The sequence below is a fragment of the Triplophysa rosa genome, linkage group LG15 (assembly GCF_024868665.1).
Source record: "Triplophysa rosa linkage group LG15, Trosa_1v2, whole genome shotgun sequence".
NCBI lineage: Eukaryota > Metazoa > Chordata > Actinopteri > Cypriniformes > Nemacheilidae > Triplophysa > Triplophysa rosa.
In genome coordinates, this window is record NC_079904.1 from 16,292,463 (window position 1) to 16,314,917 (window position 22,455).

General features: G+C 37.2%; 2 protein-coding genes across 3 annotated transcripts in view; both read left to right on the forward strand.

Annotated features, from left to right (window-relative positions):
* Positions 1-1,693: 1,693 nt before the first annotated feature.
* On the forward strand, positions 1,694-5,933 carry si:ch211-191a24.4 (uncharacterized protein LOC100150331 homolog). Its single transcript, XM_057352689.1, has 4 exons — positions 1,694-1,806; positions 2,241-2,458; positions 3,923-4,032; positions 4,841-5,933. The coding sequence occupies exons 2-4, from the start codon at positions 2,331-2,333 to the stop codon at positions 5,491-5,493; spliced, it is 891 nt and encodes a 296-aa protein (XP_057208672.1). The 5' UTR covers positions 1,694-1,806; positions 2,241-2,330; the 3' UTR covers positions 5,494-5,933.
* A 548-nt stretch (positions 5,934-6,481) lies between these two features.
* The window catches only part of si:ch211-191a24.3 (tensin-3), a 44,423-nt gene continuing 28,449 nt past the window's right edge, over positions 6,482-22,455 (forward strand). The window contains exons 1-12 of one of the 2 annotated variants that reach the window (XM_057352684.1): positions 6,482-6,626; positions 8,722-8,900; positions 9,394-9,444; positions 9,525-9,647; positions 10,398-10,462; positions 11,377-11,460; positions 13,009-13,118; positions 14,794-14,854; positions 14,963-15,038; positions 15,110-15,239; positions 17,212-17,289; positions 17,392-17,490. In XM_057352684.1, coding sequence (XP_057208667.1) covers positions 8,751-8,900; positions 9,394-9,444; positions 9,525-9,647; positions 10,398-10,462; positions 11,377-11,460; positions 13,009-13,118; positions 14,794-14,854; positions 14,963-15,038; positions 15,110-15,239; positions 17,212-17,289; positions 17,392-17,490 — 1,027 coding nt within the window. In that variant the 5' untranslated portion in view covers positions 6,482-6,626; positions 8,722-8,750. Of the gene's footprint in view, positions 6,627-8,721; positions 8,901-9,045; positions 9,076-9,393; positions 9,445-9,524; positions 9,648-10,397; positions 10,463-11,376; positions 11,461-13,008; positions 13,119-14,793; positions 14,855-14,962; positions 15,039-15,109; positions 15,240-17,211; positions 17,290-17,391; positions 17,491-22,455 lie in introns of those variants that run through there. The other variant, XM_057352685.1, reaches the window with a different exon arrangement.

Genomic DNA, 22,455 nt, shown 5'->3' on the forward strand with positions numbered 1-22,455 from the left:
AAAAAAAAATGTTTAACTTTGTATTAAACATTTATGGAGCAACAGATTTTGTGTGAAAATAAATCATACAATTTTGTTTAAAAAGCACACAGTTGATACAAATACTTTAGATAACATAATATGGTTTTGATATTGTTTAAGTAGCCTAAATACTTGTTCAAAACGATAACTTTAGCAAAATTTGTACTATTTTTGTTCAATAAATACACTGTCATTAAAATATGTTAATATCACAATATATAAAAACAGAAACAAATTATTTTAAAAAAGTAAAGAGATTGGCATTGGAGATCTCATAATAATTTAATATAGGTTTACAGTAGTAAGAATAAATTATATTTTATGATATTAGGATTAATATTATATTTTAAATATAATGGTTCATTATAAACAGGTGATTATATCGGACACACAACTTAATATATGATATTTACCATCTGAATCTATAACCATTTCATATCAACAAATGGAAACGTCAGCCAGTTGTTTATTATCATGTTCATTTAGTTGGGCTTTATACCCCAAATACCATTCTTTTACACTTTCTTCTGTTATTGAAAATTGTTGCTTTAATTAACTTGAACAAAACTGAAAATCATTAACAAGACCTTAATCTCAAATATATTGAGCAATTTTAGCCATTCTCATGTAGCCTACTGCTTAAATCTACATTTTGAAAAACATTAAATATTAGATCAAATTAGCACCAAATCAATTTTGCGCTGCTGCCCGCGATCATGTCAAAGATCAGCTGAATACCCACATGCAGAGGGAAAAGTGCATGTTTTGGAAAGTGCTACAGTATTTGTTGTGTGCCATGTAGTGGTTTACAGACAAATAAAATCAAAGGGGCCTTTTACCCCATTTAGCCTTTAGCCCCGTTGTACCCTACACCTCTTCAGGGAGATTCAAGTAAATAATTTAGGTCAAAAGGGGTTCAGCTGACAGAAAAGTTGGAAAATCCCTGTTTTAGACAGTGGAAACGTTCAATTAATGCATTGAAAATCAAGCAATGTCTCCTGCAGAGTATCTTTAAAGCACCTTACAGTAGTCATAACATCTTTTATAGCTTAAAGGGACTGCTGAGAAATGTAGTATCTCAATAGAAACCCACAAATCAATCAATCAAATTTTATTTACAAAGCACAATAAAAACAACTGTAGTTGACCACTGTGCAGTACAAAACTTTGCTAAAAAGACAGACATAAATGCAAAGTTTTGACCGCAATGCACTAAAAAGGAAAACAAACACGAACAAATAGCCTAAAGATACCAGTGTCTTCGTCTGACAGATGTATTCTGTTAACTAGTCTTTCATGCTGTGAGGTCTTAACAACTGACACTGAAACAGAGATGCAAGCTGCTTACATTGCCTACATTTTTGGTCAAGACATCCCGAAGCCTTGAGCAACAGCCAGACACCGCTTCAGACAAAACTGAGTGACGTAGGCTATTTAGCAGCGACCACTGCTTCTCAGCCTCAATAGAGAAATCAGCGGATTTTAGGAAATAGTTAGTAAAGGTGTTTGTAAGGCAAGCTATGCTTTTGAATCGCTCTCATATAAAAGGCTACGTCGAACAGTCTGCACCGTCAACAGATAACGGATTTGACCACGTTTGGTTACGGCGTCTGCTACCTGCTCATCATCTGAACCCCGCCCATTCCAAAGGTACGTAACGAGAGCATCAGGTATCATCGCGAGATCACGTGGATGACGAGGTTCGGTCAAAATCTGTTGTTTGCGGAAAAAATGGAATTTGGATTTCCTATGTACAAACAAATGTAATCGGCGTGCTTCAAGCAAGTAAGTTATTGTTGTCGTCGTACGGTGTGTTTATAAACTGTGTTTCGTGTATTTAGGAAAGTTTGATGTTGTTTCAATCCAGGTCGAGTTAAATGAAAGAAGACAACAGAAACTTGTTTACCGATACTTTCTATGACGCGCAGGTGCGCGCGCTGTGTTAGAGGGAATCTTTTATTTGTTTAGAGTGAATCTTATTTATTTAGCCTACATGTTTTATTAAACGTCTTTAGCAAAACCTTGGATTGTGATGTGACGAAGAAACTTGTATATTTTTTAAATGTCTCATGTCATACTATTATTGGCTCTTACGGCAAAATGTTACAGTAGGTCATCTCGAATTTAAAGCGTTTGTAAATGTAAGTATATAAGTATATGCAAATGTGTAGGCCTACTGTGGTGTTCATTTTGTGATTTTACCTTTTTCTACACTATAGACGATATTTCCTTGAAACTTATTTCGCCCTTCAAACGGGTGTGACTGCAACAAAACACCTCCAAAATCACTCCCTTCATTTACTGAAGCCATGAGCCAGCCACCCAGAAACAACCGCGCGCACAGAGAAAGAAACGGAGGAGACCATGGTGAGCAGAGAGAGAGAGATGCCCGCAGCCGAAGGGACAGTCCAAATGACCGACGAACGACCAGTGGCAGGTGTGTGAGAAACATTCGCAATTAAACAAAGAAATATTTGCGATATTTGGGGTCGTATATCACATCGTATATATTATTGAATAAAGGGCAGAGAACATACTGGACCCACTTTTGTAAGCAACATATTTGTCTTATTTATCATTAGGCATTGTTGGTTTTCGTTTTTAATGCATTTTTATTATTTACATATTCTAACGTTTTAAGTCCCTAACAGCTGTATAGACGATTTCATCGAGAGAGTTGCGCCATCGGAAGTTTAAAAATGTCAGGTGTCACGTGATTCTGAATGCTCCATGATAGTTCCAGGAAGTTATGTTTTCTCTTTAAATGCTTTATTTCTTTTTTATTCATTAAATGACTTACGTTTTTAAATGGGTTAAAAGTTTACCTCAGTTGGTCTGTTTAGCCGCAGCTCCATGCATTACCAGTAACTATTGCAAACCTCCATGAACCGCCATTGCTGTGAAAAAACTGTTCCATTGGAGTCAACGGAGTTGATGCGACTCTCTCTCTCAATGGCTCTGATCTTAACAACATAAACAAACATTATTTTTTACCCCAGCTGAACTTCCGGTACACATTCATAAACAATAGAGTGCCTGTAGATTATTTCTAATAACAATCAAATGAAACCGAGAAGAACTGTTACTTGGCGAAACTTGTCTCTCCAATATTTAGTATTTAGACTGCGATACCAAGCTCAACCGCTAGATGTAACATACGGTTTGTTTAAATGTGTCAAAACTACAGGACCCATTCAGCAAATTGTTTATTTAATAAAATGAACATACAACAAAATTCAACTAATTGTTTATTTAATACAATTATGAGACAGTAAAATAATAATACAAATGAATATTAATATAAATTAAACAAAATATAAGTAGTCATATTATTTGTAACTGGGTTCACGCCAAGCACGAATTAAGCGTTTGGCGTGAGTAAATTACATACAAAGTCAATGCAAAGACTCGTATAGACGCAAACTCGTGGCAGGCAGTCCAAATCGGGGCGTTTGCTGCTCGTCTTCCTCTAAGGTTGAAAATATTTGTCAGATCGCGCCACTCACGTGAAAATAACGAACTCTTCCCGAGAGTAATAAAGAGCGTGGAAAGCGATTGTTCGAGTTTGGTGTGAACAACAGCATTAGACACTAGCCAAACACGAACCGGAAGTTAACTGGGGGTCAGGCACACGCGCGTCCGATGAAACGGTCTATAGGCAAATAAATAAACATCAAAAGTTTTGCAACGAGCACTATTATTGTTCTGAAAAATGCTTATGAATGCAAAACATCACAGACTTGATTTAAACTACAAATGATGAACACTGTCATCTCTATAACAGTATTGTGCTGACAGTGTGGTATCTGGTCCTACACTGGCCCTGGTCCTGTAGGCTATGACTTGAATATATGTTTGCCTTTAGGGAATGTTAACATCAATGGTTTTGTGTCTGTCTTAGGACGTCCAACGAGTCATCATATTACCCACAAGGATCTCAGAGACATGAAAGGAGTGTTCCTCGAGAGGAACATCAGGAGTCAAAATGCTCTTACATCTGTTCCAGGAGAGGTAAGCATTGACTTGCATGAAACACAGAAACATAGAGATAAAAAGCTACGGGTTGCAGTATGTTTGCGTTAGGGATGTTTAAATTTGTGTATTAAAACAACTATGTCAAAGTATTCAACAACCTGTCTAAGAGATTTCTCTAAACACGGGTGTTGGATCACGTCTCTTTAACATGCGGCAGTTTCACTCTAGTGTATGACACGCCTTCAAACATCAAACATTTCCCCCTTCCTTCTGTGCTGGTCTAACCGGTTGAGCTTTTTTAGGCCTGTTGATACAAATCTTTCATGAAGAATGCTATTTTCACCCTCATTCCTAATTTAAATAAACATACACCACAGGAAAATAATTGTAAACGTTAGCAGGATACTTACTGTATTAAGTAGGTGTCATATTATTTGACATTTCTAAAAGGTGTCTTAGAAAACACATATAGTATAAGAGAATAATGATGTACAGTCAAAATCAAGCATTGCAGAGAGCCATGTTATAAATGTACATAAAGATTCACATACAAGTATTAATACACAAAGAAAGAAAACAATTTATAATAAATATAATATGAAACATAAGATTAAATGACATCAAAATGAAATGTAAAAATAGTAATGAGAGTATTTAATTTATTTACGTTTAATTAATAAAAGCAAATTAAACAAAATAAATATAATATACAGTATAATATTATAACAAATTAATAATATTTTCAGTCATTTTTACAGACAAATACTAACATACTTATTCTTCAAGGCCACTTGGAGATATAATGTGTGTCTTGCACCATATTGATGGTATAATTGTGTTTCAGGTATTATTTTGATATGCGCTATCCTGACCAATGTGTTGGTGCTGATCTGCGTAGTGGCTGCTCACATGTCTCAGATGGGCATGTCTGCGATGGGCATGGGCGGAGGGAGCTTCATCGACGCCATGATTCCTTTTGAAGGGACGGAGCTTCAGCAAGTACGTGATCTTGACATGCAGTATGGACAAATGAGAGCGCCTGGTGTCTATGGGGGCGTGGCCTTCAGCCTCACGTTTGCCGCACTTTCACTCCTGTTCGTTGTCGCCAGCACCAAACCCGCCCACCGACTACCACGAAAGCTGCTGATTGGACAGTTTGCTTTCCAAATAATCGGCGGGGTGGCGTACGTGGTTGCCGTGGGCTTGTACCTGCATTTTGTGATCTCTGTGAACTCAACCGACGTGTGCAATCGGCGCGAGCGGATTTACGCCCGTCACGGATATACCTGGATGAACTGTAGCGTAAGCGGGGGGGATGCAGCTGTCGCACTTTTCGGACTCATAACAGCAATTTTGTACGCAATTGGGGGCGTTTTTACTGGTCAAACACTTCGAGATGTCAGTCGCTACTTTAAGGAGCGTAGCCGCTATGAAGCCGAACAAAGACAACCTAAAAACTCCCAGAATGCACGTCTTCATCCTGATACTTATGTCTAGCTTTTGTATTCAAAACATGGACTATGTCCTTAACTCCTGGACTAGATGTATATAAACAAAATATAAAAATATGTTCTTTTTTTACATTTTTAAACATTTTAACTGTGAGCGTTAAAGTACATTTTCTATTAGTGTGAAATAGAAAATAAAAAGTTGTAAGAGGAAAGTATTGGCTATTAGTTAGGATGTTTCATTTTGATATGAATTGGATATTGAACAATGAATTATGCTTGAGATTTTAGGTTTGTTATTTCTCCATGACTGTTTTTCCAGTAGGGGACAGCAAATACACATCTTTGCTGCTTCGCTTTTAGCAGCTCCTCAGTCGTGACCTTTAAAAAAACTATGAAGTTTGACCTTAAATAGCCTTAATGCTGAAAGAATGACCTCAGGATTTTTTTTTTATAATTTACAGAAATAAAAAATATTTTCAAGCATTCGATATGGGTACAGAGTTGTTTGTCAAATCACAGTTCACCACATTTGGGATTAAATAAATAGTTGATATGTTCACAAGCATTACTTTTTGAACTTTTTTTTAAACAGAAATGAACTTTTTTGACACGTTTCGGTTTATAAAAACCAGAAACAGAAAAAAATATTCTGCACGTCCTCCGCAGTGTTTTTCAGTTTGTGATTGGCAGTCATCTTACAGCAGTGATGTGGAACGCACATGCGGGTAATATTTAACCATTATGACCTAGTTACAGTCTACACCTGGAAAAACGTCTGTGAGGTCGTGAATTAATTAGCACATATTAAAATATTATGATTTCTCTATATCTAGTGAAGTCTCTTTATGAAGCTCTATAGCCCTTGAGAAAAATCAAGTATTCAGAATAACCCCATCATATGTCTCTTGCATGACTCAAGGGTTTTTGCATTGTGACAGAGAGGTGTGTTCCCCTGGTAATGTTATTTTACTCATGCTTACCACACAAGCAGTGCTGACAACAGACGAACACGCACGCACACCCCAGCGGCCAAAGTACATGTGACCTTCGTTGCAATCCAGGCAAAACCTCTCTCTCTCTGTCTCTTTTCTTTTGCCATATTCTTTTCTTTCATTGTCAGGAGTGGACTATTGTGTGGAGGTATCAGCCAGGGATTTGGTTTTTGGCATTTTTAAAAAGGTAAGTTCTTTAACTTGTGTTCTGTATATGGCATGTACAGTAAGATGTATATTTAGCATGTACACTACATCTCAGGTGAGCAGTCAGTACATCATTTGCATTTTGTCTTGTCTGTTATACAGCGGTTGGAGAGTTTACCGGAAAGAGATTTGAAGGGGTTAAGGGTTAAGCACAGGTTAAACAGATAAGTGACCAAATGCACGTATACCACTTATATCAGACAGAGCTACTGTCATGGACCACATGGACTCGGTGTGCATTGTGTAAAGTAAAGTTAGATAATGTTTTTACTTTGAGAAATCTGATCACGTGTTTAAAAGGAACACAGGGAGCAGATCAAATGCGCACAACCACACCTTTATATGCAGTGTTGTATTATTTTCCATTTTACAGTGATTGTAAAAAAATCTTGAAGTGGGAAATCTGTATATTTAGAACTGTGTGGCTAGGCATGAAGAGTCATACTTAGAAGACCGATATACTTAGATACGATATAAATGGAGAAGAGAACTGAAAACAGTCCCCTCTCTTTTTTTTATCTCTCTCTTTTTGTGTTGTCAATAGGCGTGTCTACTTTGTATCAGGTCAGCTAACAAAAGAGACCATCTGATTTTCTATGTTTGAATCTCACTTAAGTTCAATAGATCTGTTTTTGCTTCTTCGCAGTCGCCTCGTCAGGGTCAGGCAAATGTCAGCTAAGGCTCATGGGATGTCTTGTTTTGAAGTTGTGTGATGTGTTTTGTAGTGCTGTATGTTCACACATTAGAATTATGAACTGTACTCTTCTTTAAATAAGAATGTTCTATTGTTAGTGTTATATTTGTGTTAAAAAAAGAGAGAAATGACAAGTCACCTAAAGTACTTGCCCAAAGGAGTGTGATCAGATTGATAAATACATGTAAACAACAACGATTAGTCATAAAGTCTGATTCCAATCAATAAAAACGAGTGAGAATACTTGTATTTATTATGAATTATGTTATCCCAGCATGCTTGGTACAAAAAGGCCAGACCTTTACAAAATCTAAGTAAACATGGTCAAAATAACAAATTTGACCAAAATTCGTTTCTTCTTCATGTCATAAACTTCCCTAAAGTCCTCAAAATTATGACAAAAAGTCTGTATTTTAGAGAACAGCATTTTACATCCTAGATTTAAAAAAAAAAGTGTCTCAGAATTTAAAAACCTCACTGTACTGTATAGGAACGAACAACATAATACTTGTAAAGGCAGGGTTGCCAGATCTGCATAACAAAACCAGCCAAAAGGCCAGTCAGAACTAGCCCAAGGACCCCAGCCCAAATACAAAAACTCAAAATATGCCACATCTATACCCAAAAATACATGTTTTACAGTCAATGTTATGTATTACACACAATTTCCTCTTCAAATAACTGTATAGTAGTAATCATACACAATCTCAGTGGTGTAGCAGGTGCATATGGTCCCGGGGGGGACTGGGGTTCCTCATCCAGGTATATTTGAGCCTATCGCGAGCAGACGGAAGGGAAGGTAGGAAACGCAATTGCGAACGAACAGAGGGAGAACCCGGGCATGGGCTTGTGGCTGGTTTGCTATGCCACTGCACATCTGTTATCATACACAACTTAAAAATCACTGCAGATGAATACATTTTTTTCACCTTTAACCCACGGAATAAAAAACAACCCGTGGCAAAAGTTTAAAAGTACTGCAGCACAATTTCACAAGACTTTGCAACCCTGTGTGTATGACGTGTGTTATATCAAAAAGTGAAGTAGAGTACATTTTTTTTGTTGCAAGAATTAGGTTAATTGGAACCTGCATTGCATGTATACAAATCTTTGGAAAGATTGTGTGCAAACATTTCATGATTAAATGTAAGTGGTCTTACTAGGCCTAAAAGGTGCCTTACATGCTTTCAAGCTTTGCTATGCTTATATCTCTCCATGGGTTTGAGGAAAATATCCAGCTGCCTCTTGACTTTCAACTGCTACAGATTTTTCATGGATCTTTACAGATGTGCTCATCCTTACATCATTTCCACCTAAATTATTGCTTGTAGTCCTGCACATAATTGAACTAAAGCCAGTCTCTCTCTCTCTCTCTCTGTAGATCTCCTCACATGAGCGAACAGCATTGTGATGGCGGAGGGATCTGAGTTTGACCTCAACTACATTACAGAGCGAATCATCGCTGTAACCTTCCACCAGTCCTGCTCCGAGCAAACCCATGAGCACAGCCTGCGCAGTATCACGCAGATGCTGCAGTCTAAACATTCTGATCAATACACAGTGAGTAGCCAAGATAAACAACAACAGAAAAAAACAGTACATCAATCACAAAATGTCTTTTGATTGATTTGTGCATATAGGGAATGAAACTGTAAGCTTTTGGGTCAAACATCCAAATCTACTGTAAGTGTTTTCTCTGGCAGTAGTTTTGTATTGGGACATGTTTTCACAAAAGGTCAGTAAACTATGAAAAAGTTCAATGGCTTTTTTGTAGCTATACATACATTTATTTAAAAAAGAGAAATATATCACTGGTATATATACCAGTGGTTTTGTATTGGGGCATGTTGTCACAGAAGGTCAATGTGTTTGATAAACTGTGAGAGTAGTTTTTTTTTGTAGCCAGGATTTTACGGTACATACATTTACTTGTAAGAAAAAATATTCACTGGTATAAAAAATTGATAACTAGCACCTAGTATGGCTACATTTCAGGTGTTACTGGTTTTTTGGGGTCTTTTGAGGTCCCAACTCTTTATTTTTCTGCATGCAGATCATCAACTTATCCGAACGCACAGATGTTCTCAACAGGATAAATCCCAGGGTAATTAATCTGTCATGATTGTTACAGATGATGTGAGGTTATGTACTGTATAACAGTTGTTTCATATCATTGATTGTTAGGTGATGGACATGGGCTGGCCGGAGCAGCATGCACCATCACTTCACCTGCTGTGTTCATTGTGTAAAAACATGAACGTCTGGCTCAGCACACACCCTGAACATATACTGCTGCTACACTGCAAAGTGAGACATCAACTCTTTCATTTGTTGAATGTTTTCCACTTTTCTTTTTTATTTTATACTGTGTAAACTTCCTGTGTGTACTGTGTACACCTTCTATGGCTAATGCTGATGGTTAACCCCAAAATAGAAATTCTGTCATCATTTACTCACCCTCTTGTCATTTCAAACCTGTATGATTTTCTTTCAGAAAATTTTGCAGAATGCTGCAGAATACTTAAGTGCCCCCCATTCACTTGCATTGGTTTTGTGTCCATACAGTAGAAGTGAATGGGGGGAATTCTGTTCGGTTACCAACTTTCTTCAAAATATCTTCTTTTGTGTTCTGCAGAAGAAAGAAACTCATAAAGGTTTGAAATGACAAGACAGAGAGTAAATGATGACAGAATTTTTATTTTGGGGTGAACTATCACTTTAATTTAGTGTATGGAGGACACTGTACAGAGATCATGTGGGACCTCAGTGTCCTTATTTACACACCACAATATCATTAAAACATGACGGTGAGCTCTTTAAACTTGGTACGGTGTACAGAGGCCCTTTGTGAGGCCCAAGAGACCCCTTGAGAGCCTAAACCATAGTCACTTGAATATCAGAGAGACATCAGGGGAAAAAGAGTATTGTCACATCTTAGTTGGCCACTCATGATTCTTTAGAAAATGTGAAACTTGTTTTTGGAAAATCTTTAGAACTGCGATTCCATTCTACAGAAATAATATGGTTGGTTGGTTAATTTCTTCCTGTCTTTTACAGGGCAGCAAAGACAGAGTGGGTGTGGTGATATCTTCTTACATACAACTGTGTAATGTTTCCACCAGGTAAAACTTAGCAATTCATACCCATTGTGAACATGTCAAAATATCATTAGAAGACAAACACTTTCTCACGTGAGCTTAGATTCTTAAGATGTTTATTATACATTTATATGTTGTCTGGATTTAGAAGCTTTAAAAGTAGTTCTTAAAACATCTGCAATTCAGTCTGTTTAAAGGGATTTGTTGACTATAGTTTTAGATTTATAGATTTCAATTTATAGACATCAGAATAATATCTGATTATGAAAAGCTGATAAGCTTAGTTAAGTTAAGACATTTAAGTAGTAAACATGCCTTAGAAAAAACATTACTGATGTGCATCTTGAGACAAAAAATATATTTTATGATATGTCAGTGCAATTTGTTTTTATTTACGAAAGATGTTTTTAGTTCATGTTTTTAGTTCACCCAAAAATGAAAGTTCTGTCATCATTTACTCACCTTCTTGTCATTTCAAACCTTTATGACTCTCTTTCTTCTGCAGAACACAAAAGAAGATATTTTGAAGAAAGCTGGTAACCGAACAGCACTGGACCCCATTCACTTCTATTGTATGGACACAAAACCAATGCAAGTGAATGGGTGCCGGTTAACAACATTTTTCAAAACATCTCTTTTTGTGTTCTGCGAAAAAAAGTCATACATGTTTGAAACGACCAAAGGGTGAGTAAATGATGACAGAATTTGTATTTTTGGGTGAGCTATCACTTCACACATTGTCTGTGAAACTGAGCCATTATGTATAGGCCTATAGGGCATTAATATCAATATTCAGTATATACTGTACACGTTATACAGTTATAAAAGGATGGTCTATACCTATTATATAAAAATATTTGACAGCAGAAGGTTGCAATCAAATATTAATCAAGTGATCTGTATTTAATGTTCTCTCTATCCCTCGTTGTGTTCATGAGTGAGGAACAAGCATTGGATCTCTACACCATGAAAAAATTCTGCAGTGATAAAATGGAAAATCTCATGACACCATCTCAAAAAAGGTAAGACTCTTTTACTTGTGCATTTAACTTCATTGCTCTTAATAGGGGTTTGGACATTTCTTTTGTAAAGTGTTAAAAATTAAATAAATGGGAAACCTCAGGAGAAAGGATGGGACACACACACAAACATTTTGCCTATATAGTGGAGCAGGTTGTCATATTCTAGGCTTTTGAGCAAAATCTAAAAAATAAAACTATTTTGAAACTGTAAAAGTTGAAAACATACAAAATATCAAACCATTATTTGAAATTCTTATTAATAAACTTTATACTTAAGATTTATAACACACATGACAACACGACTGACTAATTTATTTATATTATATAGCTGAACCTTGGCTTAATGTGTTACTGTGGTTCACTTTTTAACCCAACAACTACAAAATTATGATGATAGTTGAATATTAATTTAGAGAACAAAATTCAGTTTTGTTTTGACCAGATTTTTTTAAACAAATAAACCAGGCCATTGCTAGAAAAACACATTTTGACTCAAAATGTTATTTTTACTCCGAGACAGTAGGCTATAACCCTTGTGCCAACTTCACAATGTGACAGCAAGCCCCAGTATTGGTTTTGTAAACATGAGATGTTGGTGCTGTTGGTCAGTCAACAGTTGGAAACGAGTGAAGGTTTCCTTCGGGATGGTGGTTCACTGCCACACACGAGAGGAAATGTCCCTTTGCATTCTGGGCATCCTAACATTTTTCTCACTTCCTCTTTCTGTGAAACATCTTCATTTTTGCACTATCCTCAACTCCACCACCCATCTCTTGTGCAATTTGCGGAAGGTATTTTACTCTTCACTTCTCCCCCTTGCTGTTTAGTGTTTTGTCATTTCCATTCCTTTTTGTCCTATGACTAATGAAACCTCAGAAAGACGTCCCATCCAAGATGGCAGCTAGTTCTGCTTTAAATGAGATTGATGCAAAGGCACATTATTTGAAATGTAAAATCATTCTTTGCAAAAGTAGTATTTCAAAGTATTTTCACAGCATGTATGCAAGCATTTTCCTTTTATGACACGATTGTCACAAGAACACGAAATGTGTTTTAATGTGTCTCACGGCGTCATCGTGAAGTGTTATTGACTGAAGTGCATTTCTGACTTACGTGGATTATAAAAAACTTTGATTTATTTATTGTCAATACATTTTGACGACCTATTTTACCCTGAATAGGAATTGCTTGAATCTCTTTTGCCGGACGTAGCTGTTGTTGGCAACACTCTAAAGACAACATTTGCTCTCTTTGAGCACACTCCAAACTGCAATAAATCAAGTTGGGATGTCAAAAAGATTGAAGTCTTTTTGTCAGGTTTCATAATCAAAGACACCTTTTGGCTATAGAAAACAATCTTTTTTTCCTTGTAAATGTAAGTAAGTCCCGGTTGATGTGTTTCAAATTGTGAAATATAGTTTTTCAAGTAATTTCCACTCATCTGTTGACTTTGTTTGAACTTGTGCTGGTGTTATGAGGCTTGATTTATTGTTGACTGGTATAACGTGGGCTCAATACGAGTGACCGATGTGTTTGTGGATGGTCCAGGTATGTGCAGGTGTTTGGCAAACTGCTCACGCATCAGATCCACATGAACCCTTCCCCTGTCTTCATCCACCGCATTGATATCCACCACATTCCCGACTTCCACCCTACAGGTGAGGAAAACACACATACACACATCGTACGTGCAGTGATTTGATGAGTTTTAATTTTTATTGTATTGCCCAGCTTCACAGACAAGGCTTGAGGCTAGTCCAAGACGAAAATTAATGTTTTAGCTGTCTTAACTGAAAAAAAACTAGCCCTAAAATATCATAAAATATGTCAGTGCCATTGTTTTGTCTCGAGATGCACACCAGTAACGTTAGACATAAACTTAAATATCCCAACTTAACTAAGGGTTAGTCCTGTCTTAAGCTAAGCCCTGTCTGTGAAACCAGGCCTATGAGTTATGTTAGTTATGTGACTTTTTCCCTCCTAGACAGTAAAAGAGTGCAAACGGAGACTTCTCAGATTTTTAGGATTTAATAATGTGCCTCTTCTAGAATTTCAGAAAAGATCTCAACAATGTCTTAAACTGTGCTTGGACTTGCCTTGATATCAAAGTCTCCAATCAAAAGTCAGAGATGTGAATGTGAATTGTGAACTCAAGCATTTCTCATCAAATTCTTCTAAAACCTCTAAGCTATATGCGGCATCCATATTTTTTGTAAACTGTAAAATGTATAACTACTTTAAATTTATACCATTTGCCAACTGTGAACACATTGTTTTATTTCTTTCTATTGTTATAATAATTTTAGAAACAATATCTATTTCTACTCACTTCTGCGAACGGAGAGAAACAGTTCACAAACAGCAGAAAGTGCATCCTTTTGGCTTTCTTTATTTTGCAAAAGCACAATGTTTTGTGGTTATTGTGGATCTACGCAAATAAATGTAAACCCTTTACAGCTTCAAATGATTTCATACGTATCTGTATGATGACCAGATGATACAGAGTTTAATATGTTTCGCCTGTTGACGTGATTATGTAGATGCATCACGTGAGCACACACAATATACGCACACACACAATATACGCACACACACAACATATACACACACACAAGTTCACATAAGTTCTAGCTAACTTGACCGATCGATCATGATCGCTGCTTCACTACACAGAGAGGGAGATGATAAGAACTGAAAGAAAAAAAAACATGAAAGCATTCGATATTGGCATTTATAATATTGATTTTATTCCATTACAATTATTAAATACGTGCGAATGGTCATGTGACTGAGCACTTGAGAAGTGCATTTTCCGGAATCACGGTCTTACAAACTCACACCTACACCGTGAATTTATGTTTGTCCGAATGCATGAGTATTAACACCAACGAGCCATGCAGATTTGTTTTTACAGACGTCTTTATGAGAAACAATTACCATCCGAAGATGGATAGTCATTAAAGGATGGGAGTGCATTTTCAGATTTTAACTAAAGATTATGAGGGCACACAAATTTTTAAAAGAGAATGACCCACGCTGATAAACTATTTACAAAAAACGCTGCAATATTTCATGAAAAAATAGGCATTGCAATTTTTTATTTCACTGGGACTTTAATATATTGTATAACAACCATAAATATAACATGTAGCTGTTTAAAAAAACGTGAACTGCGTTAAAAGGCGTACTTTTTTATTTTAGAAATGAGTAGTACTTTGAAATTCTGCATTCACACTGCTAGGTGTCTGTATCCAAAACAACTGCCATATTGACCAGCGCAACATAAACAAAATTACAGAGTGCAAAAAGTCTTCTGGGTTTCTTTGTTTTTAGAGTGTAGGCTGTTTATCAGAGTGTATGAAGGCACGCAGACAGAATACACAACAGGAGTGCAGTAAGTAAGACATTCTATAAATATTAAAATATAATACAAAGAGCGATGTAATGACATTGTGCCTTTGCAGTATTTAAAAAAACGCTGTGTGTGTTTTATGACTCTTAGTCAGGTTGCCGTAGGTCAGAAAAATAAAGCGTGTTTTATTGTGGAACCCCCACAGATGCTCAAGGGTGATATTATGGTAAGATGTCTCTCCCTCACGATCATATTCCTAGATAATTTTTGTATTCATTTCAAATTCTTCATTTGCAGATTGCGTGTTATCGAAATGTTGTTTCCACGAGAACGTATGAGATAGTGTTTCGTGTGCAGCTTCATATGGGAACTGTGTCTGGACACCGACTTTTCTTTCAGAAACAAGATCTTGATCATGCAAACAAAGGTACTACACATGCTGCCCATAAAAATTTAGTATGGTATAATCACATTTTCTAATGGCACCTGACACAAAAGATTATTTGGACACCCAATCAACATTTAAAAATGTGCTAATGCTATTTAAAATACAACCACGCTTTTTAAAGTCCCCGTGAACCGGAATTTGCGATCGTGTTTACTTCCATATTCCGAGTGAAAGGGAATTTCGAATGGGTGTGGCTTGTTTTTTCACTGTGATTTGATTGGATGTATAAAAACAGCTGTTGCATTTTGAATTGGAACTGGCAGCAGACTGAGAGTTGAAGGGAAGGAGTTACGGATGCTCCGCCCAAGCCGTCTAAATTACGTCATTTAGGATAGTCACTACAGGACGGAAGTGCATTTTCAGATTTTAACTGTAGATTATGAGGGCACATTGGTAAGCTATTTACAATAAATGCTGCAATATTTCTTGAAAAAATAGACATTTTTATTTTGAATTTCACGGGACTTTAAACAGGAAACAGGGAAAAAATATCACAAAAAAGGTTTGTTAGGTTTTAGATGATAAATAAATATATCTATATACTGATCAAATTGATGAACAAAAACTGCACACTTAAATATTAGTAAAACATGCCCATAGTTTATTTGAACTACACATGTAACTATGCTTAGGATACCTGTGTGAACATGAGGGGAACTCACTACACTTATTTATTAAAAAGTTTTAAAAAGTTAATTCTGAGAAAATGTCTGTCAGAAAAAATGTGTCCAAAAAGTGTTTTTAGACTTTTTAGGCCTGTGTTACAAAATATGTTTGCACTGTAAGCTTCTGAATGCAGTTTGGTGTTTCTTTTTCTGATCCTGTATATGAGTGTGCATGAGTGTGTGACCGAGCATGTGAGTGTTTTTGTCAATAATGAAAGGCAAGACACCTGGGGCCCGTTTCAGTAAGGAGGTTCAACCAACACCGAGTTAAAACGTGAACTCTAAAGTTGATTTACACCGAGATGTGAAACTTTTGAGGTTTTGGTTTCAGAACAGCTTATTTGAGTTAGTTCTATCAACTCTGGGTAGGCTTTACTTGAGTTAAGCGCTTGCACCACGACTACGACAAGCCATGATCAATGGAGCTTCGATAGGAAGGAAAAAGAAACATGGCGGCAGAAAGCGCTTGAGCGAGGCACACTTTCCGCTCTGCATACAGTGGATTTACTAATGTGCTGAAAGTGTTTAAATTAATAAATAGGTACCAATAAACAAACCAGTTAATATGTAAATGAATGAATAAATGAATGAAACAACAGAAATAATAAAAACCCTTGCTCTCCAGAAATCAAAGTACATCCCTATGAATTAATGCAGCCTCTTCACATACAGTTTCCTCTATAAAAGCACATATGACATTTTAGTCCCTGAGATGGTGCCTGTGTGATCAAAATGAATGACACTATTAATGAATGAGTTACACCACTTGCGCTTTAAAAGGGGGAGGAGATCGAAAGAAACTCTGGGTTTACCAAAGAAAACCTGCTCCCAACCAGGTTAGGTTCACAGAGTAAGTTACTATGGTTACTGACTCTGAGTATAAGTTACCTCTCTTTTAGAAACGGGCTTGAGTTACCCTGCAGTCTCGGGTTTGACATACCTCACATTCTGAAACGGGAAACCCAGAGTTTCCCTCATTTCAGGGTTAATATACTCAGAGTTTTCACTAAACCTCCTTTCTGAAACGGACAGACCTGAGAAACAAACAGAAAAAACAAACACAGACTGTCATTTGAATTGTTATGCAATTATAACCTTACACAATAACTCGATTGTTTTTTAAAAAGACAAAATCAGAAAGTGGTCACGTGACTTTGGAGAGTGTACAAAAATCACAGAGAGACCAGCTGTCAACTTGTGTGTTGATGTTCCTGCATTCCCGTGCAATGTACTGTAGCTTTTTCTGTACCTGACATTGCCGTCATTTACTCTTTTCTCCATTTAAGATCCAAGATTTCCGGAGGACGGTGTAGTAGAGGTGCTGTTTTCTGACACTGTGGACAGAGATTCATCTCTTACTTCAGGTATCTTCAAATTCAATGTTTGAGGAATTGTAAATCTTTTCATTGTTTATGATATGGGCATGGATAAGGACAGTTATATGGTAACACTTTTTGCATTTTAAGTGTTTGGCCACCAGAGAAACAGTCCAGCAACTGTGACTGAAAACAACCCTGTGGGTTCTCTGGCTCAGTGGGACTCTAGTGAATATGTTACAACAGGAGGTAACAGAAGTTTCACATATTTTTAAGTTTCTCTGTATCAGAAATAGACTACAAATGTACAAGTTGACATAAAAACATGTTACTTTTAATGTTACTTTTTGGTTTTCTGGTATTTTTTACAGTGTGTATTCCCTAAATCCCATATTTAGTCTTCTTATTTGCTCTTTCTCAAGAGACTTCTCATTCATGAAAATGTTTGTAATACATCATCACCAATTTTGGGGTTTTCTGTGGTGTTGTTCATTTGGAGGCATGTTTCATACAGATGGGTCTGCATACAGTACTTCTTTTCTTACTGCAAACACAGATTCTGGCTTTGACAATCGACCCACTGACATGTTTTTATAGTGCCTGTGAGATTTCATATGCCTCTTGTTAGACCTGGGGAAGCCATATTGTGGATCTTTATTTTAAGAAAGAAAAAAAAAAAAGCATGAATGTGCTTGGAAGGCTTTGGGACGGAGAGGATAGTTTTCTGAGGCATTAAGTCTCTGTAACGGTCTAGTAATTGTCAAATTATGGTCTGAAACAGGCACATTTTCTGTAATACATCTATTAAGTCTGGTTACAGTTTGCTGAGGTTAATTGGAACACATGAGAAGATTCTGGACCGGTCATGGTGTGTGGAAAATTGAACGTTCTACAACAATAGCAAAATTCGTGTATGTGACCCTAGTCTAATCCCTTGTGACATGAAGTCTCCGGACCAGAATGTGCTCAAAATACTATAGTGTAGAGGTACCATAGTACAGTGATTCATGCCATTGCTGTGGATTTTGTCGTTAAGGGGTTTATAATTACTGTAAATGTTCACATCGCTGGAGTAAACGAACTATAGTAAGAAAGGCCTGCGGGGAACACGTCTAAAAAGAGGAATGGTGCCTTGTGTGTTATTTATGGGCCAGCATGTGGGAGGGTTAATACCAGTTTTCTTTCTGTTTAAGACCAGAAGAAATGAAACGGACATAAACTAACACATTTCAAAGCAGGATTGGCCCATATTATTACTTAATTTTAAAAAGTCTCATTGAGCTGATGATAAAAGTGTTTTATTATGTATAGTATGGCCAGAAGTAATGTCCATAGGGAATATTTACACAAATTTAGCTTTTAACAACCCTACAGGTTCAAGTAAAGCATCATAATATCAGGAGGAAGGTACAAAAAGGAAAAATCACTAAACTTGGTTAAAGGGGAAACTTCACCAAAAAATGAAAATTCAGTCACCATTTACTCACCTTGGAGTTGTTACAAATCTGTATAAATGTCTTTGTTCTGACGGACACAGAGAAAGATATTTGGAAGAATGCTTATAACCAGACAGATTTTGCCCCCCATTGACTACTCAACTCAACGCTATTTATATAGCGCTTTTTACAATTTTCATTGTTACAAAGCAGCTGTACATGAGACATATTGACTATAAGCAAAACAATTAAAGTTGTACCTGTAAAAACAAGAAAAAGGTGAAAACACAGAAGACAGACATACCCACATACAAAACACTCCACACACACAATATGCACACGTACTAACACACATAGACATAGACGCACACACGTACACAGACAAGTACACACACACACACACAGACACGCACAGCACACACACGCACGCACACACACACACACGCTCAGTGAGAGCACACATTTAAGATAAAGGAGAGAGAAGCACAGGTCAAATATAACAGACTATAAATTCCTATGCAATATTAATTAAGTAAAACTTTAAAATTCTAAAGCAGCCCCCCCCCCCGGCCAGGCAAATAGTGCAAAAAACAGTATGCAAACGGTGGCGAGGAACCCAAAACTCTAATCGAGAAAAAAAATCTCAGGAGAACCCAGGCCCAACCAGGGGATTCCAGTTCCCCTCTGGCAAAAGCTGCTGCCTCTGCACAAGCTCCAGAGAGCTTGCACAACAAGGCTAAATAAAATAAATAAACTTACTAATAAGGTAAATTATAGTTTAAGATTATCATTAATAATCTAATAGCATTTGAAATTTTGTGGTGAAGACGTGTCGGGTGACCGCGTCCTTCTTTATCCAGCTCTATCATCTCAGCTCTTGTCAGGTCGCCGCTTCCCATTCTCCGCTCTACCATCAGGTCAGGCCATGAAGATGTGTCAGGTGACCGCGTCCTTCTTTATCCAGACTACCATAGTAGGAAAAAATACAACGGTAGTCAAAAGTGCCCCAGAACTGTTTGCTTTCCTACATTCTTCAAAATGTCCTCTGTTGTGTTCAACTGAACACAAAAATGATAAATTAGTATTTCCTACTATGGGAGTCAATGGCGGTTGAGATCTGTTTGGTTATAAGCATTCTTCCAAATATCGTTCTCTGTGTTCATCAGAACAAAGACATTTATACAGATTTGGAACAACTCGAAGGTGAGTAAATGATGACTGAATTTTCATTTTTGGGTGAAGTATCGCTTTAAGGTATTTATTTGACAAAAATGATTTACAAAAGGGCAAGCTACAGCATCTTAGGAAATTATTTTCTATTATGGGACGTTTTATTCCAATGTGCTTAAAATAGATAGATATAATAGCATAGAAAAGCAAAAGCAGCAGTCAGTAAGCTTTATTTCAGTCAAACATTATTTTTGGCTACTACTGTATGTGTTATGTGTAAATGCTCCAACATGTCATTTTACCTAATGTTTAGATGGCATGTATAAACAAATTTTCCCTATTAGATCCTCTTACTCATAGACAATCAAAAGTGGGATGGCTCAACTCACCCAATGGCCCATCTTACCCCAGTGTTCCTGTTGAATCATGTCAAATCCGCAGTAGATCTGCTCTAGGGAATGGAATTCGGTGAATGTTTAACTCCATCAAAATTAACTTTGTTCTCCTCATCCTGTTAAAGTCCAGTGATCAGATGGAAGCTGATAACTTTTTAGTCTGCTCTTTGCATGTCTTCTGGCTTCACAGATCTATTGTTTTTCAACACTAAAGTTACAATCTTCATGCAAGTATGGGAAATTCCATGTTCGGATATTTAAAGGCTGGGAGTTTCTATCTGTGACTTTGTAAAAAAATCAATCCAAACAGCTTAATGTGTGTCTGTGAGTATGTGTCACATGGGACTGATGGTTGCTGCACATCTGGTTGTGTGATTCCGTTTTGAGCAGCCGTGTAATTTAAAGATACCTCATGGTTGGAGCGCAAACAGCCTTTACAATTTACAATACTTAAACTCGAATCTAGAATTACACACTCGCAAACACACACTTGTATGTCTGTAATTATTGCCAGTCGGAGCGACAAACAGTCTCGCAGGAATGCTGCTGACAACCAAGAAACATGCTTTTCTTTTTTCTCTGTTCAACTTGGTTATCTTTCATTTTTTCTTTCTTGCCGTCATTTCTTTTTTCCTGGCACTCCTTTTCTTTACTATATCAATACCCCCCTCTTATCTCTCCCTCTTTTTTTCTGCACTCCGTCTCTCCACCCACACATAACTCCGCCCTCATGTTTACATTCCCCGCTCCATATTTGGAGGGCTCAAGGTCCTCTGAGTGTCCGTGTGTGTGCTCCACACCGAGCATATGTAGGTGTGTAGGGAATACAGCTGTACTCTCGCGTTGGCTGACTTGAACGGAATAATGCTTTTCAAGCCAGGATTTTCCCGCACGCCCAGGAGGGGCACCTAAAAGGGGTTACCTGTGTGTGGAGGGAGAGAGCAGGAGAGAGAGCGAGCGAGAGCGAGCGCGAGAGAGAGAGAGAGAGAGAGAGAGAGAGAGAGAGAGAGAGAGAGAGAGAGAGCAGTGTAGGGGAAGGGGAGAGATTGAGTAAAGAAAGAAGGATCTCGGGAGCTTTTATCACCTTGTGGGAAAGAATGCAAGCTGCCTGTCTGTTTAAAATTGCATGAAGAAAGACGGAAACAGAGAGAGAGAGAGAGAGAGAGAGAGAGAGAGAAAATGGACCCAATCTGTAAAGTCGCCTGCAGGATGACACGGTCAGAACGGCTTTCCTTCCTCTTTGCTTTATTCAGTCAAAATATGTTTGTGTTTGGTTTTTTGCTGTATCTTTTTAGTATTTTCTACAAAGTTCATTTCCTGTCTGTCATCACTGTGTAAAATATGTTGTTTTCTTTTGCTTTCTGCTATTGTTTGCACGGTCTAAGTCATGTGTTGTCCTCTTGGAGATACTTGGGGTTGGACTCGAGAGGATGTTTCTGGAAAGCATTAAGTTTTGTGTATTTATGAAGCAGCGTGGGGTGTGCTTTCAACAGGAACATGCACTGTGAATATTTGAGTTGTTTTGTTTGTTGTCGAAAGCTTTTGTGATCAGTTTGTGCAGTTGTTCTTCTGTAGTTGCAGCGACAGGTTTTGGTTTGGATGGTTAATGAAGTTTAAATATGGATGATGCTTTGATGAAATGAGAAAACGTTGAAGCGATTAAAAAAAGGGGAGGATAATGTTGCTGTTGAACTTGTTTATAACATGGACTGTTTGTTTGTTGGAATAAAGTCAAATTGAAAGCCAAAGTCAGGTTTATTGTGGTTCTCACGGGGTGAGAGAGATTTTAAGAATGTTAAAGGATATTTAAGGTTGAAGAGTTGGATCAAATTGGTCAATAAGTGTGACAGTGGATTTACGATTGTTGCATGCATGTGTGTGTGTGTGTTTGTGAGAGTTGCCAGCTGTGGCGTTTTATCATGCGTGCCTGGTATTTGGATTTCAGCCTCTTGAGATTTTACTGAAGTTTAACTGGTTTAGTTAATCCTTGTGTGGTCTTCATATTTTTGTTACTCAACCAGTGTTGGTGGGTCTAGTTGATCCGCTTCAGTTTTGTGTTTTTAATTCAACACAATCAAACACTTTATGTTAAAATAATTAAAAGATGTTTACTTCATCCCGATTACAAGCAATCTAAACAGCATATATGTGACCCTAAATCACAAAACCAGTCTTAAGTAGCACGGGAACATTTTTAGTAAAAGACAAAAATA

Coding starts and splice junctions, on each gene's coding strand:
- si:ch211-191a24.4 (XM_057352689.1), top strand. CDS start 2,331: ATGAGCCAGCCACCCAGAAACAACCGCGCGCACAGAGAAAGAAACGGA. Junction 2,459..3,922: donor CGACGAACGACCAGTGGCAG/GTGTGTGAGAAA, acceptor TGTCTGTCTTAG/GACGTCCAACGAGTCATCAT. Junction 4,033..4,840: donor TTACATCTGTTCCAGGAGAG/GTAAGCATTGAC, acceptor ATTGTGTTTCAG/GTATTATTTTGATATGCGCT.